The sequence below is a fragment of the Leiobunum rupestre genome, chromosome 8 (assembly GCF_980474605.1).
Source record: "Leiobunum rupestre chromosome 8, qqLeiRupe1.1.hap1, whole genome shotgun sequence".
NCBI classification, from domain to species: domain Eukaryota; kingdom Metazoa; phylum Arthropoda; class Arachnida; order Opiliones; family Sclerosomatidae; genus Leiobunum; species Leiobunum rupestre.
The window spans coordinates 34,991,155-35,014,088 of record NC_143391.1 but is presented as its reverse complement, the minus strand read 5'-3'; the positions used below and the strand labels follow the sequence as shown (position 1 = coordinate 35,014,088).

At 37.1% G+C, this 22,934-nt stretch overlaps 1 protein-coding gene across 1 annotated transcript in view; it reads left to right on the top strand.

Moving 5' to 3' along the window:
• LOC149933280 (monocarboxylate transporter 10-like) overlaps positions 1-22,246 on the top strand; it is a 98,836-nt gene extending 76,590 nt beyond the window's left edge. Inside the window, exons 2-5 of the mRNA XM_090155506.1 lie at positions 18,842-19,175; positions 19,757-20,036; positions 20,223-20,604; positions 21,160-22,246. Of these exons, the coding sequence (XP_090011632.1) occupies positions 18,842-19,175; positions 19,757-20,036; positions 20,223-20,604; positions 21,160-21,938 (1,775 nt within the window). The 3' untranslated portion in view covers positions 21,939-22,246. The remainder of the gene's footprint in view (positions 1-18,841; positions 19,176-19,756; positions 20,037-20,222; positions 20,605-21,159) is intronic.
• The last annotated feature ends 688 nt before the right edge of the window (positions 22,247-22,934 follow it).

Sequence of the window (22,934 nt, the reverse complement as noted above, 5' to 3'; positions counted from 1 at the left end):
TTAATCCCGAATACGATGAAGCGTTAGACCAATATTTCAGAGAACTTGGCGATAAAATAAAGTATAAGATTTTTTATCAAATCTAAGCTTTGATTTACGATGCAAACCAATTTTGAAATATTTTCAGTCAGCTCCAGAAACATAATATATATTTTTTTAAAGACTGCAAACACGAACGTAAAATCTTGACTTTTCATAAAACAAAACTAAAACTGTTATTCAGATTGTTTTTTTCGAGGGAAATATATTAGTTCCTTTCAAATTATTTAACTATAATTACCTAAAATTTTAGTATTAGTGATTGCTATTTCTATCTGTTAAGGAATATCTGGTATCAAGCTCACACCATTTATCTCATTCAAATTAGTTAAGATTATGTAACCCTATCTAAATATGCTGTTTTGTTTTTTAATTTAAAAACCGGTTAATCAAGAATAGTATTATGGGGAAATAGACAGGTTTACCCACCCCTCGAAAACGATTAGGGGAAACGCCAAGGGGTGGTTTAGCCTAACTATTATTAGTAAATAATAAAAACGTTTAGATAAAAGTTTTTCTTTTTTTATGCTAAGGCGACTATTTTTTTCCAAAATACTATTATGTCATATGAAGTAATAATTGGTATATCGGACAAAAACATTATAGATTCGGTTAAAAAAAGTGGATTAATATATATTTTTATTTTCTTATTCCTTTTCCGATGAACCAGCGGAATGTTATCTGTAATTATTTAACCGATCTAGCTTTTATCTGCAGATGGTTAAAAGTTCGGTAATTATGATTTTGGGACAGTTGTAAATATTTAAAATTCGGTAATTATAATTTTGATACATTTAGTTGTTATCAGACAAAATATTATTATTAGCCGAGGTATCTGGTGTTAAAGGTCACGACCACCTGAAAAATATAATTAACGCACCTGAAATAAAGACATAAAACCATTTAGCGATATTTTAGACACTTCCAACTAGTGAAAAATAGGTTTCTGGAATGAGGACAGAGTAAAATTCGCGCATTATAAAAATGTACTTAATGACCACTTTTGACGGCACTGATCATGAAATTTACGTTTTAAACAATATTTTCGTTTTAAGCCGCTTAGCATATTAGTTTAAATAAAACATTTCTAGTTAATTTCTAATTACCACTAAAAGCAACCGAATTTAATTGAGAGATTACTCATCATATACTAAAATTATACTTGCACCTTGTAAACATCTTACTTCGCTTCAGTATAGGGTCCGTAGATAATTTCACCAGGTTTTTTATATCAAAACAGGGAAGCAAAGTTTGTTCACCATTCTCAGTTTTCATTTTTTCATTTAAGGAGAAAAGGTAAGGAGTCGTTCTACCAGACAATTTTAACGCGTTTTCGCGATATCAGTCGGATAATGGGCTGACAAATGGGGTCGACACCCGGTCTTACTTTCACACATGAAGCGGCGAAATAACGTCAAAGCCACAGGTTGTCTCTCTCTCTCTCTCTCTCGCTCTCTCTCTCTCTCTCTCTCTCTCTCTCTCTCTCTCTCTCTCTATCTCTCTCTTTGACGTTATCACGCTGCTTCACGCGAGAAAAAGACCCAGTGTTTACCCCTTTTTTGTCAGTTCCCATTCTCCAACTGACATCAAGGTGACGCGTTAAAATTGTCTAACAGACCGACTCCTTACTTTTTCTAGATGTCTAATTCGCTATCTTTCTCAATGATTATTGGAAATCGTTATAGTTTGTATTGTTAAAGCGAGTACCGGCGTGACAGCCTTTATCAGTACTTTTAAAACACGCCCTTGAGACCGTATCGTTGCCAAATAAACTGTCCAAAGCCACGTGACGAGATAGAAGAGAAAGCAATTTTTTCCAAGAAAATGTCGCGGTATTTTGTGGTCGCGAGGCGTTTCGCAAGCTCAAAGCGGTGATGATATCTGGCTCGATGCTAGATTCCGGTTTCATTTTGGCTGCGCTCCTAATTGAGCAGGTAATCGAGCGTCCCCTTTTTTTGGCAACAAGTTACATCGATGGCCTGTTACTAATGCCACATTATTTCTTCAGTCATAGCTAGTAATCACATTCGCGACCTAAAATGTTCTCTTATAGATGGTCTCTTCGCTCCGTCTCGAGGTAATGATTAATTACGATAATAAAGTTTGCGACAGAGATATATCAAGTGCGTCTCAAACTAAACCGGAGGGAGATTCGTCTTTAAACCTTTCCGATTTCCAAGTGTCACGTGGACTTCTCAAATTTGCTTTCCAAAATAAAATAATTAAACTCAAAAGTATAACAAAGATTTAGTTAGATTAACTACTTCAATTCGATTGGAACTTGTATCCAAATGGTTTGAGACGGCTAGTACTGGTATCCAAATGGTTTGAAACGGCTAGTACTTGTATCCAAATGGTTTGAAAATACTAGTACTAGTAGCCAAAATCCAAATGGTTTGAAACGACTAGTACTAGTAGCCAAAATCCAAATGGCTTGAAACGACTAGTACTAGTAGCCAAAATCCAAATGGTTTGAAACGACTAGTACTAGTAGCCAAAATCCAAATGGTTTGAAACGACTAGTACTAGTAGCCAAAATCCAAATGATTTGAAACGACTAGTACTAGTAGCCAAAATCCAAATGATTTGAAACGACTAGTACTAGTAGCCAAAATCCAAATGGTTTGAAACGACTAGTACTAGTAGCCAAAATCCAAATGGTTTGAAACGACTAGTACTAGTAGCCAAAATCCAAATGGTTTGAAACGACTAGTACCAGTAGCCAAAATCCAAATGGTTTGAAACGACTAGTACTAGTAGCCAAAATCCAAATGGTTTGAAACGACTAGTACTAGTAGCCAAAATCCAAATGGTTTGAAACGGCTAGTACTTGTATCCAAATGCTTTATTTTAGAGGTGTGCAAATACCATTTTTTGGGGATCGAATCGAATATTAAATACCAAATCGAATATTTATAACATCAAATAATTTGGTCGTATAATTTTTGAGCAAAATTTTAAGCCGGTTAACTGATCAAATACCAAATAGTATTTCGAATACCAAATAATTCGTCGTATTTGGTTTTGAAATAACCAAATAGTTTGTCAAAAAAATAAAAAAGTAATTGAAATCACTGTTCATTTTACTTGCAATAGTAAAATACTAAACCAAATGTTTAATTTATATTTTATTTTATTTAATAAATAAACTAAATAAATAACTTTAATAAATAAATTTAAACTATAATACTAAATTTAAAATACACATTTTTAAAGTTTAACTACCCCAGCTCCAAGTCTGCTAGCGACTTTTATTCTTTAGTAACTACTAACTACAATTAAAATTAAAGGATCTGCTATATTTTTCATGCTTAGCAAACACTTCATTAAAATCTCGAGTTTTTAAATATATGTAAAACACGAAGGAGCAGATCTTTTATTACAAATAAAAAATAATATTTAATTTAATTTATTATAATTTTAAACCAATAATTTAGTAAACTCAAAAATTCAAAACCGAAAAATCCAAAAAGTTACTTACTTCAAACTTTCTCCCAGTTATTAGTTTTGTTTTGAACTTGGTTTACGATTTAGTTTTACTTTGCTATTCTAGAAAATTCTAAAACAAAGAACACGCAAATAATCTAGCCAATAGGCGCTAGAATAAACAGCTTCTGCCTTTCGCTAAGAAGTTTTAATACACACGGTATGAATAATGGACTAAAGAGAGGTTCCGGAAATAAGCACTAGTTCGGATATTTCACAGCGTTCTCCTCTGATGGCCTTGAAACTCAACAAATTAGAAAAAGACCCGCAGTTATTCGACCAGTTTGAAAACTATTTGAAATATACCAAATACTTTTTCCTATCTTTTCAAATATTCGAATATTTGATCAAGAAGAACGAATATTCGCGAACTCTCCCAAGTGCTATTCGATTCAACGAATCGAATATTCGATTTGGTATTCGATCGAATTATTTGGTCTAAACAAATATTTTGCACACCCCTACTTTATTTCGATTCATATTTGTATCCAAATGCTTTATTTCGATTCATATTTGTATCCAAATGCTTTATTTCGATTCATATTTATATCCAAATGTTTTGAAACGACTAATACTTGTAGCCAAAATACAAGTGGTGTGAAACGGCTAGTACTTGTATCCAAATGGTTTAATTTGATTCGTATTTGCATCCAAATGGTTTAATTCGATTCGTATTTGCATCCAAATGATTTCATTCAATTCAAATTTGCATCCCAATGGTTTACTTTGATTCGTATTTGCATCCTATTTGTTTAAAACGATAAGTATTTGTATCCAAATGGTTTAATTCAATTCGTACTTGTATCGCAATGATTTAAATCGATTATAGAACTTGTATCGAAATGCTTTAAAACGATTACTACTCATGTCCCAAATATTTAGAATTTATCATTGAAATATCTTGCTATTGAGTATACAACTCAGTTAAAAGTTATATCTGAATAAATGTAAAATAATGTTTTCAAATATCCGTGGCAGTCTGTTAATAGCTGTACAGCATTAAAATTCTGTGTCATATAGATAAGGCCAAATATTTTAAATATGAGGCTTCCTTATTGTAATATTATAAAATATTGTAAATTTAAACTTATTTACGTCCCAATGTGCTTCCCCTTTTTTCTGAGAATTAACATTTGTTTATATAACAGAAAATTTAGGTAGCAAATTTGAGTATTTAGGGAAAACCCTAAAAAACTGTTAAGTAACAAGTTGGCAAGCCAAAATATACCTCTCCTCGGAAGAGTTTTTACAAAAGATCGGTGGTCACGTGTTTTCAGTAAGTTTGCGTCACTACGGTCAAATGAAATCTCGAAGTTGGCCGATAATTTAGTGTCGTCCGCTATTTAAGACAAGGCTTACCTGTCATTTAGTTTAACAGTAAAGTGAAAGTTCTAACTGCTATAGAATATTATTTATTTTTGCTGAGAATTTTATATCTTTCAAGGTTAGTAAATAAAAAATAGCTAAAACCAGACTACCTTATAATATACATAACACATAATAAGATATTTTTAATACAACCCTAGCCTTATCTATTTATCTATTTGTAACGCTGTTAATATTTAAAACTAAAATTGTCTATACGCGGGCCTTAGTATCAGCAGACGATGCCTTGCTCAAACATACTGAATTCCCATGAGCCTCTATAGCAAAAATCTATTCTGTTTATCTGGCATATAGTTGCAAAATAAGCTTACGCATTCTTATTATAACAAAATGTTTTTTTTTTAAATATGGTTAAAAACACTTTTCTCAACTTTAGAATTGAAACCATTTTTATGGCTCCGTAATTTTATTTTGTTATATATATGTTTACCTATTAATTTAGCTTCATTTTAATATTATCATTAATTATTTAGGTCAATCTGTAGTTGAAATAATTTAACACTCATAATTCAGTTCTTAAATTTAGACCTTATAATCTGTGCACCCTTTTCAATTGTTTCTATAACCAATGGGAGGCTAAGATTATCTTCACATTAGAGTCCGACGCTTATGTAAAAATGATCAGCGGCGGCGTGTCTCATTTTTAGAGCCTTCGGGTCTGCGCGCCGACAAACATTCCACGGCGGCGGCGTAAGGATAATTTAAACAGCGGCGGCGGCACTTGCCGGCGTAACAGTGGCGGATGCAGAATTTTTCGTAAACGTTTTGCTTTGAAATCGATTGAACGCTTTTCTTTAAAGCAACTGTTGGCTCTATTATTGCTACCTGTATTATAATAAGGCTCTTGTTATTACAGATGGCAATGAATCTATCTGATTCTTAGAAAAATGACTTTACTGGAGAGCCTTGCTTCATCTATTATTAACAAAGGAAGCTAAAATTTAATAACGTCATCAGAGAACCATTGTAAAATATTATAATTAACCTAAACTATATATCCCATATAAAATATATTGTTAAAAATTACTATAATCTAAGCTATTGTCAAATTAACAAACGAGCCAATCAACGTGAGGGGTACTTTTATGTCCCGCCTTTTGGGTCAAAATGTAGCTTGTATCTTGTTTTGACTTTGACGCTAGCGACATCTTTTGAAATAAGAGCTACTTCACGTCGAGCCGACAATCAAACAATCGTTTTAATTAAATTTAAATAGATTAATTGTGAAGCTCCACGTTATATGATTTAAATTTTAAATATTGCGGTTTAAAATTCCAATAACTGTAATCACGAGTATACGCTTCGAGCTTATGAAATAAGGCGCCATCCGCCTTGATTTCCGTCAACTAAATATGTGAAGAAATAGCAGACACCTTTTGAATTTCTAGGTTTTCCGTTTGAACTTTCAGCTGTTATGCGGAGATAATTTTGAACGAGTAGACAGATATTTATTGATTGACCACAAATTGTTTTCTAGCAAGTCACCGATGTCAAACATAGTTCTTATTTGGAAAGCGCGAGAGTTTTAGAAGAATGATGTTTCGCGAAAATTCCATTAACTGCATGAAAAGATACTTCATCGGGGTTTGGGATGCCCCTTGGATCAGTCAGTGCTTCTCAGCAGCACGTTAGTGTATTGTAAGATCGGGCAAATATACTATGCCCATCTGACCGACGGGGGGAAACGAGTCGCGGGCTCGTCCTATAAGACCCCCTCTTCGAGTCGAATATTCGTTCTCCCTCACGGAGCCTCTGGTTTTTCGTTCGAACGACAATGTATTCCCGCAAACTTACAATACACCCGCGAATTACGAGTAAGCACGAGCTGTTTCAAGTGGCAGTGCAGCGGCCTGCACGATTTAATATGTAATAGTTGCTCTAGAACCCTGAACCCAAAAACTGTAAGAGCAGATTGCTTATCCTAACAGTCTCGAAGATATCAAATGTCGCATTTCTGCACCCATCGGTACCCAAATTATTTTTTTTTCTGGTCAATTGATATTTAATTTATATTTTTCCCCATAATGATCTCCAATTTAAGATATCAAATAGCTTATTTTTGGGGCAGCAATTTCTCAAATTGATATTGCTACCGCGAGAGCTTGATATTTTCTATCACTTGATGCGTCATTTACATTTCTTAGCATAAGCATAAAAGAGGTAGAAAATATCCAATTTCCGGCCGCTAATGTACCGCAGATGCAATGCGAATTTGATTTATAGAAACGCCGGTGACCTAGATTGTACGACCCGTTATGTCCTGCCACTACGTGTGAAGGTGAAAAATAGATACAAAAATTAACTCTGAAAAATATGTTGACGCCACTGCTTTGGGATAACTGGATGGCTGTAAGGGTTCTTCATCCAAAAACCGACATCTAAAAAAATGACTGTACAAAGTGAACCCTTTCTCCGGGAAATTACGATGTCGCGAAGTTTGACGACGACAACGAGAACGACACCCAACTACGATAATTCCACTCGAAATACACTTAAAACGGGTGATATGTAAGCTTAGTATTTGAATATTAGCATAAGTGACATAATAAAAGAATAACAATAAGTATGACACTTCCTATTGTTTTAATGCTAATTTCCTAACGGAATCTTTATTCGACACTGACATTCTCGTCAAGTTCCGACTTTTACTTGCATTCGAACTGCGCATGTTATACTCCAATTAACTTGACCCCCTCCCCCTGCTTATTAATAACAGAAATTGATTTTCATTTGCCTCTCATTTTGCTAACTACAATAGAGCAAAATGAGAGGGAAATGAAAGCTTTTTTTTATAAGTAAGCAGTGGGGGGGGGAAGTTAATGGAGCCTCATGTTATCGTTCTTGGAAGTAGTATATTTTGCCTTAGGCATATTTAGACACTAGGGGCTCTGTGCTGAGAACTAAACCTAGATTGCCCATTAGCTCTGCAAATCAGTTCGGTATAATAATTTTCCAAACTGACATACTTATTATCATTATGTCACTTACGATATTAGTGTAAACGAAATAGCAATTTCAAATTTAGACAATTTTTTCTCGAATTAAAAACAGGTTATATTATATAAATATAGTATTATAATAAATCTGAGATAACACGCCGCCTATTTTCTAATCTCTGAATAAAAGAAACGAATCCGTATTATCAAAAACAGGCTGCATTATCAGCATTCTCTCTTTTTCAACTGTCGTAGCGGCCGATAGGAAAATTCTCGAGAACGCGCGAAAGAAAGCGTGATTTATCGTTCGCTTTCAGCAGTCGTAACTGGAGCAAAGCGATAATATTGGCAACCAATAAGTGGAGAAGGCAGATATGTTCGTAATTTTCAAAGAGCGAGAGCGATTCCATTCTCGCTTTTGGTCCCCGTTGGCGAGACATCTTTGGTCGAGCAGCGCGGAGACTTCGAGATGGGTGGTCCGTTTGATAGGGCTCCCGCTGCCTCCTTTCTTTTTCCCCATCATCTCTGGCGTGTCTAACTCGTTCCCATTCAATCACCACTGTAGGCCGCTATCGACTCTATCGCGCCCAAAATACCCTAAAAAACGGATAGGAACCGTCTCCCCGAGAAGTTGCCGTTCTATAGTTTGTGTTTCAGACTTTCTATATAGATATTTCGGGATAATAAAGCCGTTCAGCCACGTCACGCGAGGCTGGACTCGAGAGAGACGACGGGCTTCATTTGCGTGATTTATCGCGGTCGCTGCGCCTTTAAAGTTATACTCTGCCTCTATTATTATCTTAATGGGTTGAGCCCTTTCTCAAGTGACAATTGCGTTATTCGCCGGCAATTACAGCTCGCTCGCTGATTAATCGCCATAAGCGTATTATTAGGCGGCTGCAACTCGCCCCTGCGACGCGCGGAGGGTTGACCGCCAACGAAAGGTTTTTGGCTTCGAGCCTCCCTTCTCTCTCTCACCCTCTCTCTCTCTCCAACCACCATAATTGGCCCGAGAATTAATCCAGAATTACCGGTATTAAATCGACATTGAATTACTGCCGTCATTGAACAGTTGAGCGAACACCTCGTTGGGAAGCTAAGGGTGTGAGTGTAATTGAAACTCGTTGTTATAATTTTTCTATCGTCCAATATTTGGAAATCGTTTTATATCAATCTTTAAAAGTACCGACTAGCAACTGCCACGGGATAAGGTGTAAAAAAACTATCTACGTAATGAGTCCCATTTTGGATTATATCGTCCAGTGCTTAATTGGTTTACCTCGACTCAAAAGTTTTCTTTGTGGCTAAAACAACGATTGGAATTCATTTGGAATATGTTACGAAGTAATCCAGTCAAGTTGCTTCAAATAAGCAGAACCATCGATCTCCCTATACCATTAATGTATTTAGTTTGAAACACGTAACCCGGTGATTTTCAACAAAACGGTTCCTAAATAAAAATTCTGCGGGGTGAAATTTGCAATATAGTATTTTTATAAAACTACTGCACCAAGAAAATAATATTTATATTTAAGACAATATCCCATATGTCCGAACCATAATCCTGGATACGCCAACTCTAGTAAGAGATAATTATAGACTACTGATATAATGAAAAGTGAAAAGGTAATCAGGTGTTTTTTAAATTAGAAAAACAATTAAAAATGGCTGAAACTATCCTCGATAATGAGGAGCTAGTATAGGCTGGAATGGCCATGGCCAGCTTTAGTCACTTCTGATCACGCCATCCCTGGCTTCCCAAACCTTTTAGACAAAAATAATTAAATCAATTCATATTAATAAGGTCGGCAATTTTAATTTTGCACCTAGACATCCAACAACCTAGAACGGGCTTCATTGGGACAAAATAATTTGGTGAAACGCGTGTTATCTCAAAATATTAACAAAGTGACTTCAAATGACAGCATTCAAATTATTTAAACAATAATGTTTAATATTCCAGTTAAAATACTTTTGTACTTGTCAGTTTATGTTTATCAGGTGGATAGATACCGAAGATAATGAAGGTGAATTTCCACGTTATGATAGCTAGTACATTGGAATTTATAAGCTAAATAAATGTAATTGCTTAAAGGCCACAGAATCGCTTGAGTTTCACTAGTCAGCCACGCTAGTTTCGGAGGGGGAGGAGCTAAAAGTTTCAATTGATTATGTGGCCCTTTAACTTCCTATATACTACCTCTCGTGTTACTAATTCACTGCAATCAAATGTTTTTTTTATAATATTCAGTTCCTAGCTTCACAAAAAGGAGTTATTTAAATTAACAGGAAACACGTGAAATTAACTGTGTGGTTGGAAGTCAATTTTATAACTCCCCCACAAAGAAATTATACATATTGTGTGTATTCATTGTTAAATATAACGGTCATCAATTATGGGACCTTATAGTCCAAAAATAGGACACTATTTTGTCAAAAGTTAGGACACTATTTTGTCAAAAGTTAAGACACTATTTTGACCAATGTTTGACTGTCTTATTAAAGGGGTATGCGCTCTTGATAAGTTGATAAAATTTGATATATGCTAAATAACAAGCCGGAAATTAGCTCAATTTACGTAGTCCACTATGGGGCATTGTCTGGCGTGATACGTTCGCGAAATATTCAAATTTTAAAAAAGAAATAAATTATTGGATTTCCGTTTAAACTTCATTTTTCACTTTTGCTTTGTCGATATTGATTATTTCGGGTAATAAATCTTATTCTAACCAACGGACCAAATTTCCGATTTGCTTCGCCGCGCTCACCATTGTACTATACTATATTTGTGCTTGTATGACGTGCAAAATAAAAGCGCTAATTAAGAACGTTAGACCCTGTGACCCCACCTACAAAAATATTATCGCCTTTAGTCAAAAGAGATCAGAGCCACATTCCGAAGAGTAGATTTATCCAATAGTTTATCGCGGATCATTTTTAATAATTCATACTCTGCGTATTCAGGATTAATCAGTGGCAACTAGAGTCATGCAGATCAAATTCAAAATATAATTTCATATATTAAAACTGTAATTTTAACCACAAAATAAGTATATAATGTGTATCTTGCGAGAAACTGATCCATCTATGCTAATGTACGTCGGGATGCCCGTAGCGGATTATTATGACTAAAAACCCCGGAGGTTGCCATGACTACACTTGATACAACTTTGATCTTAGCCAAAACACTTGAGAAGCTAAGTCATTATCTAAGTGTACATTTCGACCGCAATTAATTATGAAAAGTCCAAATATTACATTAAAAAAATTAAAAATAATAATAATAAATGACTTTTATAAAAACTCGTTTTGAACACCCAATATAATTTGTAAGCTGCTTTAAAGATCTAAAAACGCGAAAATTCTAGATGCGTTTATAACATACATGCTGACATAGAAAAATAAGTTGAGGCACTATATATCATGAGATAATAATACATCCAGTGCTTTTTCGTATAGTCAAAAGCTTCGTTCTTCGATATTTACCCACCAATTGTGATACGTCAGCAAGTGCCTGAGACGGTAGGTGTTTTAAACAAATAGCATTAGTGATATCAGGAGATCAATATACTTTTTTTCTAGAGATAAATAATTTTGATATTTAAGGTACCCAACTATATAAGGAATTAATCGTCTCTTCAACCACTTTGAAAATTTAATGCAGCGTCGGAAATGAAATTAGTGCCCTCTCTGCATCTTCAAAACCTGTAGTAGATGATCAAACTACTTTGTAGAGAAAAACAGTATGTTTTACTTGACTATAGGAAGAACTACATCCACACAAGCCTTTTTTTTTCATTTACTCATCCTTTTTAAGGCCAAATAAATAGTTTAAGCATGAATGTATTTATTTCTACTTTGGGAGAATGAATGATTTAGACGACGCTCTCAATGCTCCTCATGCTCGAAGAGTAAGCTCCTTCCCTCTAAAACTCTACTCAGTTCGGTATCTCATTGCGTGGTTCCCTAAAATTGACGTCTTCCGATGTTTTCCCTCACTCGTCCTCTCGTGTCTTAACATATTCCCTAAGTATAAATACATACGTTCTTTGTTTGAGCATAACTAGTTTATTTGGGATTTTTAAATTGTAATTTACTATATGAACCTCAATATCAAAAATTAAAGGCTCTCGAACTGACGAAAGAGTCTCAACATAAAATGTTTTAACTTTAACATTAGGTGACTGATATCTTAAACTGTCTGTAGTTAATTTCCCCTAGCTGGTACGGACACTACCCTTTGTAATCATTAATGTATTCAAGAACTTAAACCTAATTCAATCCTTTTTCTACTTTGGAGCGAAAGTTCGTGTGCTCTTTCGATTTTTCATGACACTAAGAAAATAATAAGACGAACCTTCACTATACCAAGAATGGTACAACAGGGTCTAATTCTATTCTAAGTTTTTCTTAAGTACCCTAATACATTCTCGTTAGCAATAAGATTGCGAGCCTACGATTACACTAATTAACGTATAAGTTCTTGAATGAACTCTCCAACTGTTATTCCGTTTTACTGAACTTAATCAACTGTCAAGCTTCGCGACTCTCGAAGTATCTATATATTTCGAGACACTACAGAGATGTCAGCGGCAGTATGTATATATATATATATATATATATATATATATATATATTTAATGGGAATAGGGAGAAAAAGTCATCGCGATGAAAAGGAAGCTAGAGCGCGGCGTTTCCTTTTTGGCGCGCGCCGAAAGAAAAACGTCTCGAAGACCATAACGTCTGTATGATGCCCGTTAGTCAACTCTGCAGAAACTCTCACTTACAAAAGGGCCACGACTAATGCGAGACATTTCGATGGCTTTCAACTGCGCCCACTCCGCGCTAAGAGTTATGGCCCGCGCTATTTATTTGAAGTCAACAAGCTCGCAGTTCCTTTTTTAACAGTACTCAACTTCTGATATAAATGGATCAGAATTTTTTCGCATCTAGCGGGAACTATCGGGAGAGCTCCGGCTCCTATACCTAATATAGCCTTTCCAAGTAAAAGTGGCCGCGTTCACTCAGCCAGTCGAGACGCCCTAAAGAAAAACTGAGAAGACGTTTCCTACTTCTAAATTTATCGACAATCTACGGGTGCTGAAAAATGAAAAATCGATCGGGCCGATGCGTTCAATTTTTACATTTTCCAAACTACATACTTTATATTGTATAATCGAAAAAAAAACCGGGATTGTTCCGGCTTCTTGTAATTTAAAATTGGAGGGGGAAAATCTCGGATGAAAATGAGGCCCAGATTCGACTGCCGTTGCTAATTCAATTACTAATCTAAAATCGATAAATTAGTATCGTAGCGCTCGTAGCAACATTTTTATAGCTATACCTTTTTCGTCAGACATCTAACGTTCAATTGATTTTTGGGATATCACTTTTTAATGACTCCATCTAAAATGTTCTACGATGTTTCGCTAAATTCCATTTCCAAAATTCCATATCATAAATATACATTCCATATTTTTCGAAATTTATGAAAACCAAATATTATTATTTTCATAAATTTTTTAAAATTGAGTTTGTCTCAACTCATAGTTACTATCAGTATCAACCCTTTTCGTTGCGTGATCGCTTCGTAATAACAGACCACGTAACAAAATGGAGCCTCTATTTTAATTAATTCTATTTAAAAGGTCACACCAGCTATATTGAATTTCGCTAGTTTCCCGCGCGAGCACCGGTAACAGGGCGGAAAAATCCTCTAGTATAATTGGTTGGATCTGCTACCACGAAATAATAATAATAATCAGCTAGGCTAATAGCCAAGGCACCACCTTAGGCCCAAGTCATCCAGCGACTTATAATGCCTTTAAACAGGTGCCCGGGTTACAATTTGTAAGAGGGTAGTGGCCAGCCCTTCACGCCACGCGAGCCAACAGCTCCCTACACTAACTATTACCGTTAACCTCAACAAGCTTTTATGGAAGGGGAAACCCTTTTAACGAGTGGAGAGATAAACTCAATGCAGAAGAAATTGTTCCGTGTTTTCACCCAGTGCCAAAAGCTGGGATCGAACCCAGCTTCTCTGGTTGCGAGGCGAAAGTGCTAACCACTCCGCCACCCCCGGATGAGGATGAGCATATTGTTTTGACTCGTGGACTAGGCCCCTATAACCCCCCCCCCCCCCCCTCGTCAAGAGTGGAGGGGAGGAAAAACGTCACAGGCGGTGATTCAATCACGCCGGAAGACGTCAGCTTTAGGGAACCAATGAAGGGATTGGTAGCAACTCTAATAATCGTCTCAAAATAGTTGTTATCACTACATTCTTGGTTATAACCGAGGGGATAGTCACCCCGCGTAATCGGTGTACAAGCCCGTGCCTTTGACTGTACTAATGAGATTACGCGTAATCTTGAGAGTTTGTACCTTTTTCAATGTTGAGTACACGTAATCGGTGGTATATCCCCTTGGTTATAACCTGAATATTAGACACTGTGGTGGTTCTAAATTTAACCGGTAGAGCCCTATTTTTACCAGACATGTTAGCGGCCTAACTAACCCTTATCTTCAAAATATTACCTCTTTTCTAATAAATAAATAGTTGATTAATTAATTATTGGAAAATTTTACTATTGTTATTACTCTTCATTGAAAAAGAATCGAAAGTCGTCAAAATAGAAATAACCATTCCTCTTACTCTTGCTACGGAAAATAATGAAGGTACCGTATGCATTTGGAAAACAAAAGCTAGTTATCTTAGACTATAGAATCATCATCAATCATTTCACGGTTTATAGAGTGAGCGTTTTCTTTGCAGTACGTAAAATATTTTCCGTAATTTTAGTGTTAGTATTAAATGTCATAACAAAAACTAGATTTGCGTGAATCCGTAAAGAGATCGCTTCATATGATTTTGGGAAACTTTCATTTGAGAGATCAGACATTTTTTGGGTAATAAATTTTAAATTTCAATATATTTGAATAATGAGATTTTCGAGATGCTTCCTTGGATTTCTTTTCGATTTTTTTTAGTATGAACTCCAAAGAGTCCTAGAATTTTAGGTTTCTGGGTTTCAATAAAAACCAATTATAAACTTTTCAGCTATTATTAAAATAAAATTATTATTCGAAAATAATATCGCTAAATTTCGAAATATTTTTACAATATAACATCATAAATTTAGTTTTCAAATAAGTGTGTCAGTTGAGTTCATTATCTACCGCGTGTAAAAATTTTACTTAGCGCCATTCTAAAATAACCACACATTTTTGGTGGACTTTAGGCTAAGTCATTGAGCCTAATCATGATCTTTGTCATAACGAGCGCGTGCGTGTTTATTTGTTTTTAAGTTGCATATTAGTTTTGTTTATCTTTTTGCATATGACGTTAATAACACGTAACTATTTCGACTAAATGAGACACTTACGGAACGTAACTATAGACTTACGACAATATAGAGGTTTTAACCGAATCCAGAAAGTAAAATTTAAAATTTTATTATGATTATACATTTCAGCAACTCATGGATAACCAACTTAACCAAAAGATGTAAACTCATTCAATTGACATCCAAACCATTTCGAAAATAAGTAGTAGGTGTTTTCTCGCTGGGTTTCAGTATCCGCTAAGCGTGAAATATATCGTAATTTGCATCTATCAGAGTGAGCGGGGAAATATTTTAACATGTTGATTTGAGCGAGACACTTTACTCATTTGTCGGTTACATTTTTAAACGACCAATTGTATACAGTGAAATAACGATACCTCAATGTTATGTTAATATTCAATTTCTAATATTGCTGAAAAACACTTTATTCACTGAAGTGCACCTTAGCTTCTTACAAAAAATATCGACCTCTGGCTGTCGATTTAGAAAATACCAAATTAAAGAAACTTTTTTATTTTTATCGCTGTAGCTACTAATAAACAAGTTAAACAACCATGGTAGAAGTGTGGCCAGTCATGGTTTATTCAAAATGTTGGTCTCATTTTGGCGCGAAAAAAATCTATTGACAGTCTGATAATGGATTCTCGACTGCCTCAACAGAAGTGAATAACGAACTTTAAAGGCCTAAGCTCTATTCTCGGCCGCCGTTTTACGGTGGAGCGTTTTTGTTTTACGAGTTTTAAAACGACGCAATGAGGCCCTCGCGCAGATAGTTCGAGAGCGCCCAATAATTATTATCTCTCTAAGCGAGATCTCCTAGTTTTGGAATCACTGCCGCTTCTAGTCACGACGTGCCGTACCAGAAACGGTTTAAGTCTCCCGAAGGAGAATTCTCCAGCAGAGTTATCGTCAACTTCGATAAAAGAGAGAGAATCCCGTCGCTAGGACTCTTCATAATCGTAAAAAGCGACGGTTGGCGAAACGCGAGCGCGGCAGGTCGACGTGAAAGCCCCAATAAAAATAAAAGCTCCGACCGCGTTTTTCTTATCGCTATCAAGTAAAACTGACGAAATATTCGCTAGTTGAAAAGGGAGGGACGCCCGCGAGATTGATAGTCGCGGCGTGTCAAGAACATTCTTCGGTGGAGCTGTTCCCGACACTCGGGAGCCTTCGATACCTCGCCAGCTCAATGACTTAGAAGTCAGCTTCCATATTTTTTTCGACATCGTATACCGGCGGCGTGTTTTATGTCGCTTCTCGGAGAAGAGCCGGGCCAACTATCTCGGCGCGACGATATCGCGGCCCTGTTTCCCTTCTTCCGTCGCCTTAGCCACGGGCCACGCGGGCCCGTATCGAGCGACCAAGGACAGTGTTTAGCATAAAGACATTTGTCCGGGGCTCTCTTCGTTTCCTTCTCGAAAGCGGACAGTCCGCCGGAGGAACGCGTGTAATCGCCAATGTCATTTCGCATGACGTCGGCGAAAGGATTGACATTCCGCGGGTGGCTACTCGCCGAAACGCATTCGACAAAGAAGAAGAACCTCCAGATCGGCCGCCTATAATGTTATTCTTCCCGAAAGACTACCATTAAGAGAGTGAACATCGTTCAACCGATAACGATAACCCCTCCTTCCCCGCCTGCCTGCCTGCCTGCCTGCCTGCCTGCCTGCCTGCCTGCCTGCATGCCTGCCTGCCTGCCCGATAATATAAGCATTTTGCTTACTCTGCATTTTATTCTAATCTGGCCCTTATTTGGAATCGTTTTAGTACTATAAACATTGCAACGAGAAACCCAAACTACAATCCTTTATTCAAACTATTTTTTTCGAATATCAAATGACGATGTTTGAAGAAATCAAGTTTTTATTCTGATGGAGCTATGGTAGTTTTCATTTATATTAATATTTTTAATTATTTTGAAATTACTACTCTCACTAAATGAGCCAGTATTGTCATTGTTTCGTATTGATGTTTATTTACTTGCTCGGCCATTTCCTCTTAAGATGAAATTAGTTAATTAATTAAATAATTAATTATGATTCAAAATAAATAAAAATAAACTTCGTTAAATTTGAATATGCTTAATAAAATATTTAAACTTTGTTAATAGAAATAAATATTTATGAATCGTATTATATTAAAAAATCAACAGATAAAAATAATTGTTTAAATCGAGACCTAGGACCCGGAGTAGATTACATTAAAAATTGGAAAAATCTATTATTTTAAAAAATGACATATATTGTTTGTTAACCTAGCTTACAAATATAGAGACGTAACCAACAAACGGGTTAGACCCCTGATGACGGAGCGATGTTGCGGCCGAAACTAGTCGGGTTTTAAATATTTTATTTTTTAATAAACAATTCTTGTGCACTCTTAAAATATCGTTGTTTTTACTTATTGTATAATTTATATTTCTGTGCAAGTCGCTAAATAACTCTAGATAGATTTGTTAATAGAATTCCAGGTCTGAAATGTTTCGGTTCACTTAGCGGTTTCCATGTAAAGTAGCGGATAATGTTTGCTTAATGGGCTGTAGCGGTAAATTACATAATACACGAAAGATTTGTGTTCGATGATTTTGAGATTGAAACGTTAACTTCGTAAAATAGGAGTAGTATTCGCGTTTAAAGATAGATTGTACTTTAAAGATAGCCAAGTTGTTCTCCCTTCATTTCTAGCATTGTAATTGATCGTTATGTATAGCGGGGTTGTTCAGAAAAATTTCTTCGACTCCACAAGACGACGTTCCCTCGAATGGAGCTACCCAAAGCATCTACACAAAACGCATTATCTCGATACAATATCTACAGTCAGGACACGGTCCATAATGGAAAAATTGGGAGAAAGGGAGCCACACACAGAGAGAGAGAGACAGAGTATAATGTAGCACACGCGAGGTAAATGACCGCTTAATAAAACGCATTGGGTGAAACATAAATAACTTTTAGTGGTTTTCGTCGGGGAAGAGCCCAACAAAGCCGTAGCCGCCGAGATGGTCAATTGTTTCCAAAAATAGACGACCGTCGATTGACCACTAATGCAATTTGGAGCAGCGTGCTTTAAAATCAATCACTCTTCTCTTCAACGTTAAACTCACTTCTTGCCGATGTTGCTCTTAATAGGAGCATTTCAAGAGAACCAATCACGATAAAGAAGAATATTTAATAGAATCATCCGTACCAGAAGTTTATAATATCTATAAGTATCCATCTAGGTTGGGGTGGCCAAATCGAAGATTTTTAGTAAATTTATATTTCGACCTTTAATATCTAACGAAGTAAAATGTCAGAATTACACTCCGTAGGGATCGTTACTTATATAAAAACAATTATTTTCTTATATCAATTTTTTAGAAATTTAGTATATGTATTTAGCCCCAGCTCACTATTTATTCTTCCGAAACGTATTTCTAAAAACCATCGGGAACCGGCGAAGCTACATGTTTCGAGCAAAAACCATCGCCGGATGAAGAGATATATATTATATATACTTTTGTCGACACTCAAATATGTTGACAAAATATAAACTTTTTTTTGCTATTAGAGTATATTACATTTATCTAATAACTAAGTAAAGGTTTCATTTCATTTTTGCTACTTTTAAAAAACGTGGCTTCGAGCTAATTTGTTTTTTAATTCTTTGCAGTGTGGCTAGGAGCTTTATCTCTGGCATTCGGGTTGTTTCTTTCGCCGATCATTGTCGCCATCTGCCGCCAAAAAAGCACGCGACTAACGGCGGTTTTCGGGGGTCTGGTGTCTGCTCTAGGATGCCTCTTTACCTCCTTCGCTTCGCAATTCCATCAAGTATTTCTCAGCTACGGGCTGGTGATGGCTCTGGGTCTGGGAATAGTCAAGGAGACGGCGAGTCTCATCACGGGACAGTACTTCAAGAGGAAAAGGGAGCAGGTCGAGATGTTCGTTTTATCCGGAATCGGAGCTGGAATCGCTCTCTGTTCGGCGTTCATACGGGCCCTAATATTGTGAGCTGCCCTTAATTCAATGGGGATCTAAGAAAAACCTTTCGCCGTTAGCGGCGTCACCGAGTTAGAGCTCCTATTTATTGTATTAGTTCTCTTGGCAACAATTATTTATTGCAATGGTAATCTTGACAACTAGTATTTATTGCATTGGTAGTCTTGACAACAATTATTTGTGCCATAGGAAGTCTTGAGTTAGTCCGGAGTAAGGCTTGGTAGTTGAAGCGAGTTATGTTAACCCGCAAGTTTTGATAGTTAATGTTATACCCGATAATTAACCGCAGGCGTCTAATGGCTACATGCTCACCAACTGGCAGGGATGACACCTTTGTTATACCACAAGTATCGTATTATTTATATTATCTCTTAAGCCTCTGTGTGGTTTGAGAGTGGGAATTTATTGTGTAGTCCGTTCTAAGGCCTCCGAAGGCACGTTACCCAACCATCAAGAGTAAGAGCGGCTACATAACACGTGTTGTGAAGTTATAGGAGCTCTAATTCGGTTCCACCACTAGCGGCGAAAGTTTCTTCTTAGATTCCCATTCTTCGACGAAAAAGATTCGTAATTTCTATATACTTTTCAGGTCCATCAAATGGCGGTTAGGCCTTCATGCCGTGACTGGAGCCATCTTCATCACCTTCTTTTTAGGAATATTTTACCGGTCAGCGTCTTTGTACCATCCTCAACGTCGAGCCATTCTCCATTTGAAAAACCAGAGGAGAAAGGTCAAAGACAAAAACACCCTACCATGTGAAAAACCACCCCTCCTTGATTTCTCAACTCTCAAGACCAGAACCCTGAGGATCATAATGGTGTCCGTCGCAATATGCTCGTTGGGGCTCTATACACCAGCGTTTTATTTGGTAAGATTACATACTCGCGTATCATATAGGGCCAAAGAATTATTTGATTTTGAGATAGTTGATCCGACCAAACAGCATTTCCCAACCCTATTTCCGGAGTCTATTGCGGGAAACAAATGAAATAGGAACGATTCAGTGGCCACCTGATCTTCGGGAATAATGATTAATAGCATTTCTCACTAACAGGCTTACATTGCCGAAGAAGAAGGACTTGATAACAGTTCAATCTATTTGCTGCAAACTTTCATGGGGCTCGCATTCATCATCGGGTGCTTGTCCTTCGGCTGTTTGTTGGTCCGCAACAGCAACCAATGTCTCATCGCGCGACAATATCTCTGCCAAACGTCAATCTACGGCTTGACGCTGTCGATATTGGCGCTGGGCGCCGTCGAAGGCTTTAAAGGCTACGTTCTTTTCGTCTGGATTTATGGGATATTTCTTGGCGCTTTTCATTATTCCCTCAAAATGTTCGTTTTCGAAAAGGTGCGAGCGAGGAATTTTAACCGAGCGTGGGGTTTCGTCCAATGGTCTCAAGCCATTCCTGTTGTCATAGGCATTCCCGTAACAAGTAAGTTTTACCCGTGGTACATCTCATTAGTACCATCTTCTCGTGCTTGCGGATTTCGATAAGAGGATGGATAATTTTTTCTATTTACAAAAATCTCCCTTCTAAACGTGGATTTTCCTCCAGATATATCTAAAATAATTTCTTTTTACAAATAGTTTTCGAAAGACATTGCACTAAACCCTCCCATTTATGTTTTCGAAACGAGTTAAGAGTCTTTGTTTGGTAGTTTTTATCCTCTCTTTAAAGAGTGTATTTTGATTTAAAAGTCCACAAAAATTAAATTTTTGAGTCATTCGTTATAGAAACCAGACCATTTGATAAAAATAAAGCTGGTTTTCACTCAAGCAAATTGCTAAAATATTGAGCTGCTATCATAAAATTGTTAGGACCAACGGATAATTTAGCGACGACACTCGTCGTCACGGCGTTTCTGCCCTAGTGAAAACCAGCCTTTAATCACGGACTTCCAGGAACACCTAATTCATTCTTTAATCAATTATTTTTTTTACTTTTTATCACGATCAAACAATGTTTAAGACACCGTTTCTTTTGCAGGTTACATTAACGTATCGAGCGGTTCCAAGACGGGTCTTTTCTTTTCCGCCGGCTGCCTCTTCGCGGGCGGCACGGCGCTCTTTTTAATGGGCTTTAAACAACGACACTTAAAAGCCGTCCTCTCTAACCAAGATAGCACCCGATCATCGGAGTGCGATGAACAACCCAGGAACCATCTTCAATCGACCGAGTCGCTGCTCGACGACCCCGATTTGCTAGCGCTGTTTAGTCCTTCGGCGTTTCCAGCCGCCACCGCCGCTGCCGCCACGGGCACTTGTCCCTGCGGCAACAGTTTGTACCCAGTCGCGCAGTCCCCAACCAAGGAGAAGCCCGCTTCTCTGGCCAAATGCCAACGCGCCATTTCGTTCGCGACCTCCGTGGACGTGGTCGAGGATGACCGGAGAGCCGACTACTTGACGTGCATTTCCGAAGAAGGACTGATCGAGTTGGCCGACAGAGACTTCATCGCGGAATGGCAGGGCACTGATTTCCTCGCGTCTCGGAACCGTGACGATGACAGCCCGCTCACTCTCGCGGCGGACGACTTGGAAAACAGACCACTAGAACAGCCGGGTCTGGTGTCTTCGGTCTCATCCAGAGTCAGCGGCTTGCTGGGCGCGAGGAGCATGTACGGGTCACCGACGCGAGATGCCAGACAAAATGAGTTGTCGTACGTGGCGCACGAGCCAGGATGCCCGTGCGCCGTCAACGCCATTTCAAACATGTACATACCAAAGAGGACAATGACCGTCATCGAAGAAGTGACGAGCACGCTTTGACGTTTTGTACTCTCGTACCATTATAAATAATTTGTATTTATTCGGTTTAAAATTTATATTTAATGTTCCAGTTTGAATAGAAATCATGAAAACGGTTTGGAATAGTTTATCAAAACTACGCGCGTTTTGAGAAAATGTATAGTATTTAAATATTACTACCGCGCCATAACATATTCTTGTCCAAAAGATTTAAACAGGGTTGCATTTTCACATTATAAACGCGCCGCCAAAGACGCGAAAGGTTTCCGACAAAGAGTTATTTTACAAAGGTGTACAGATAAACGTTGCGCTTTTAAAGCGTCAATCGAGTGAGCTACAATTCGAAATGGAATCTCGTTTTATAGAAAATATATAGTTTAGATAAAATTTCCAATACTATTGAAGTAGATGGGTTCAAATAAAGTACCGAATCGCCTTCCAAAGGTTAAAAATCCCGTCTCGGCATTATTTCAAACACACCCAGCACATTCGACCTATTCCTTGAAATTCGACACTAATTTCATACATTTAATATTTTCGATATAAATTCAACCGTGCACTATTTTATATCTTTTTTGGTTTTCAGAATGACAACCAGGTTACGTTGATGGCGATAAATACGATCGAAAACGTGTTTGTGATCTTAAATTTCAAAATCAGTTCTTTCGGAAACGAAACGAATGTTGAGAATAGCAAGAATGCATTCAGGTACTAAGAATAAGGGATAATATTATAAGAAAATGACCTTTGCTAAAAAAGTAGAGGTGATGGAGTTTTGAATCTCCGTGACCTCATATTCTTAGGTACCTGAATGTATTCTTGATAATAGTCAATTTTAAGTTCCGATTCAATAAAAGGTCGATTCCGAAAGTCAGTGGATGAAAATTCCCTTCCCCTTCATCATACAATCGTTTGTTGGTTGTCTTCTTTTATGCTGGGGAGAGTGCGAAAAAACAACGATGGAGCACATGACATTATGACGTAGGTGAGTGGCAAGTGACACCCTCGAAAGATTAA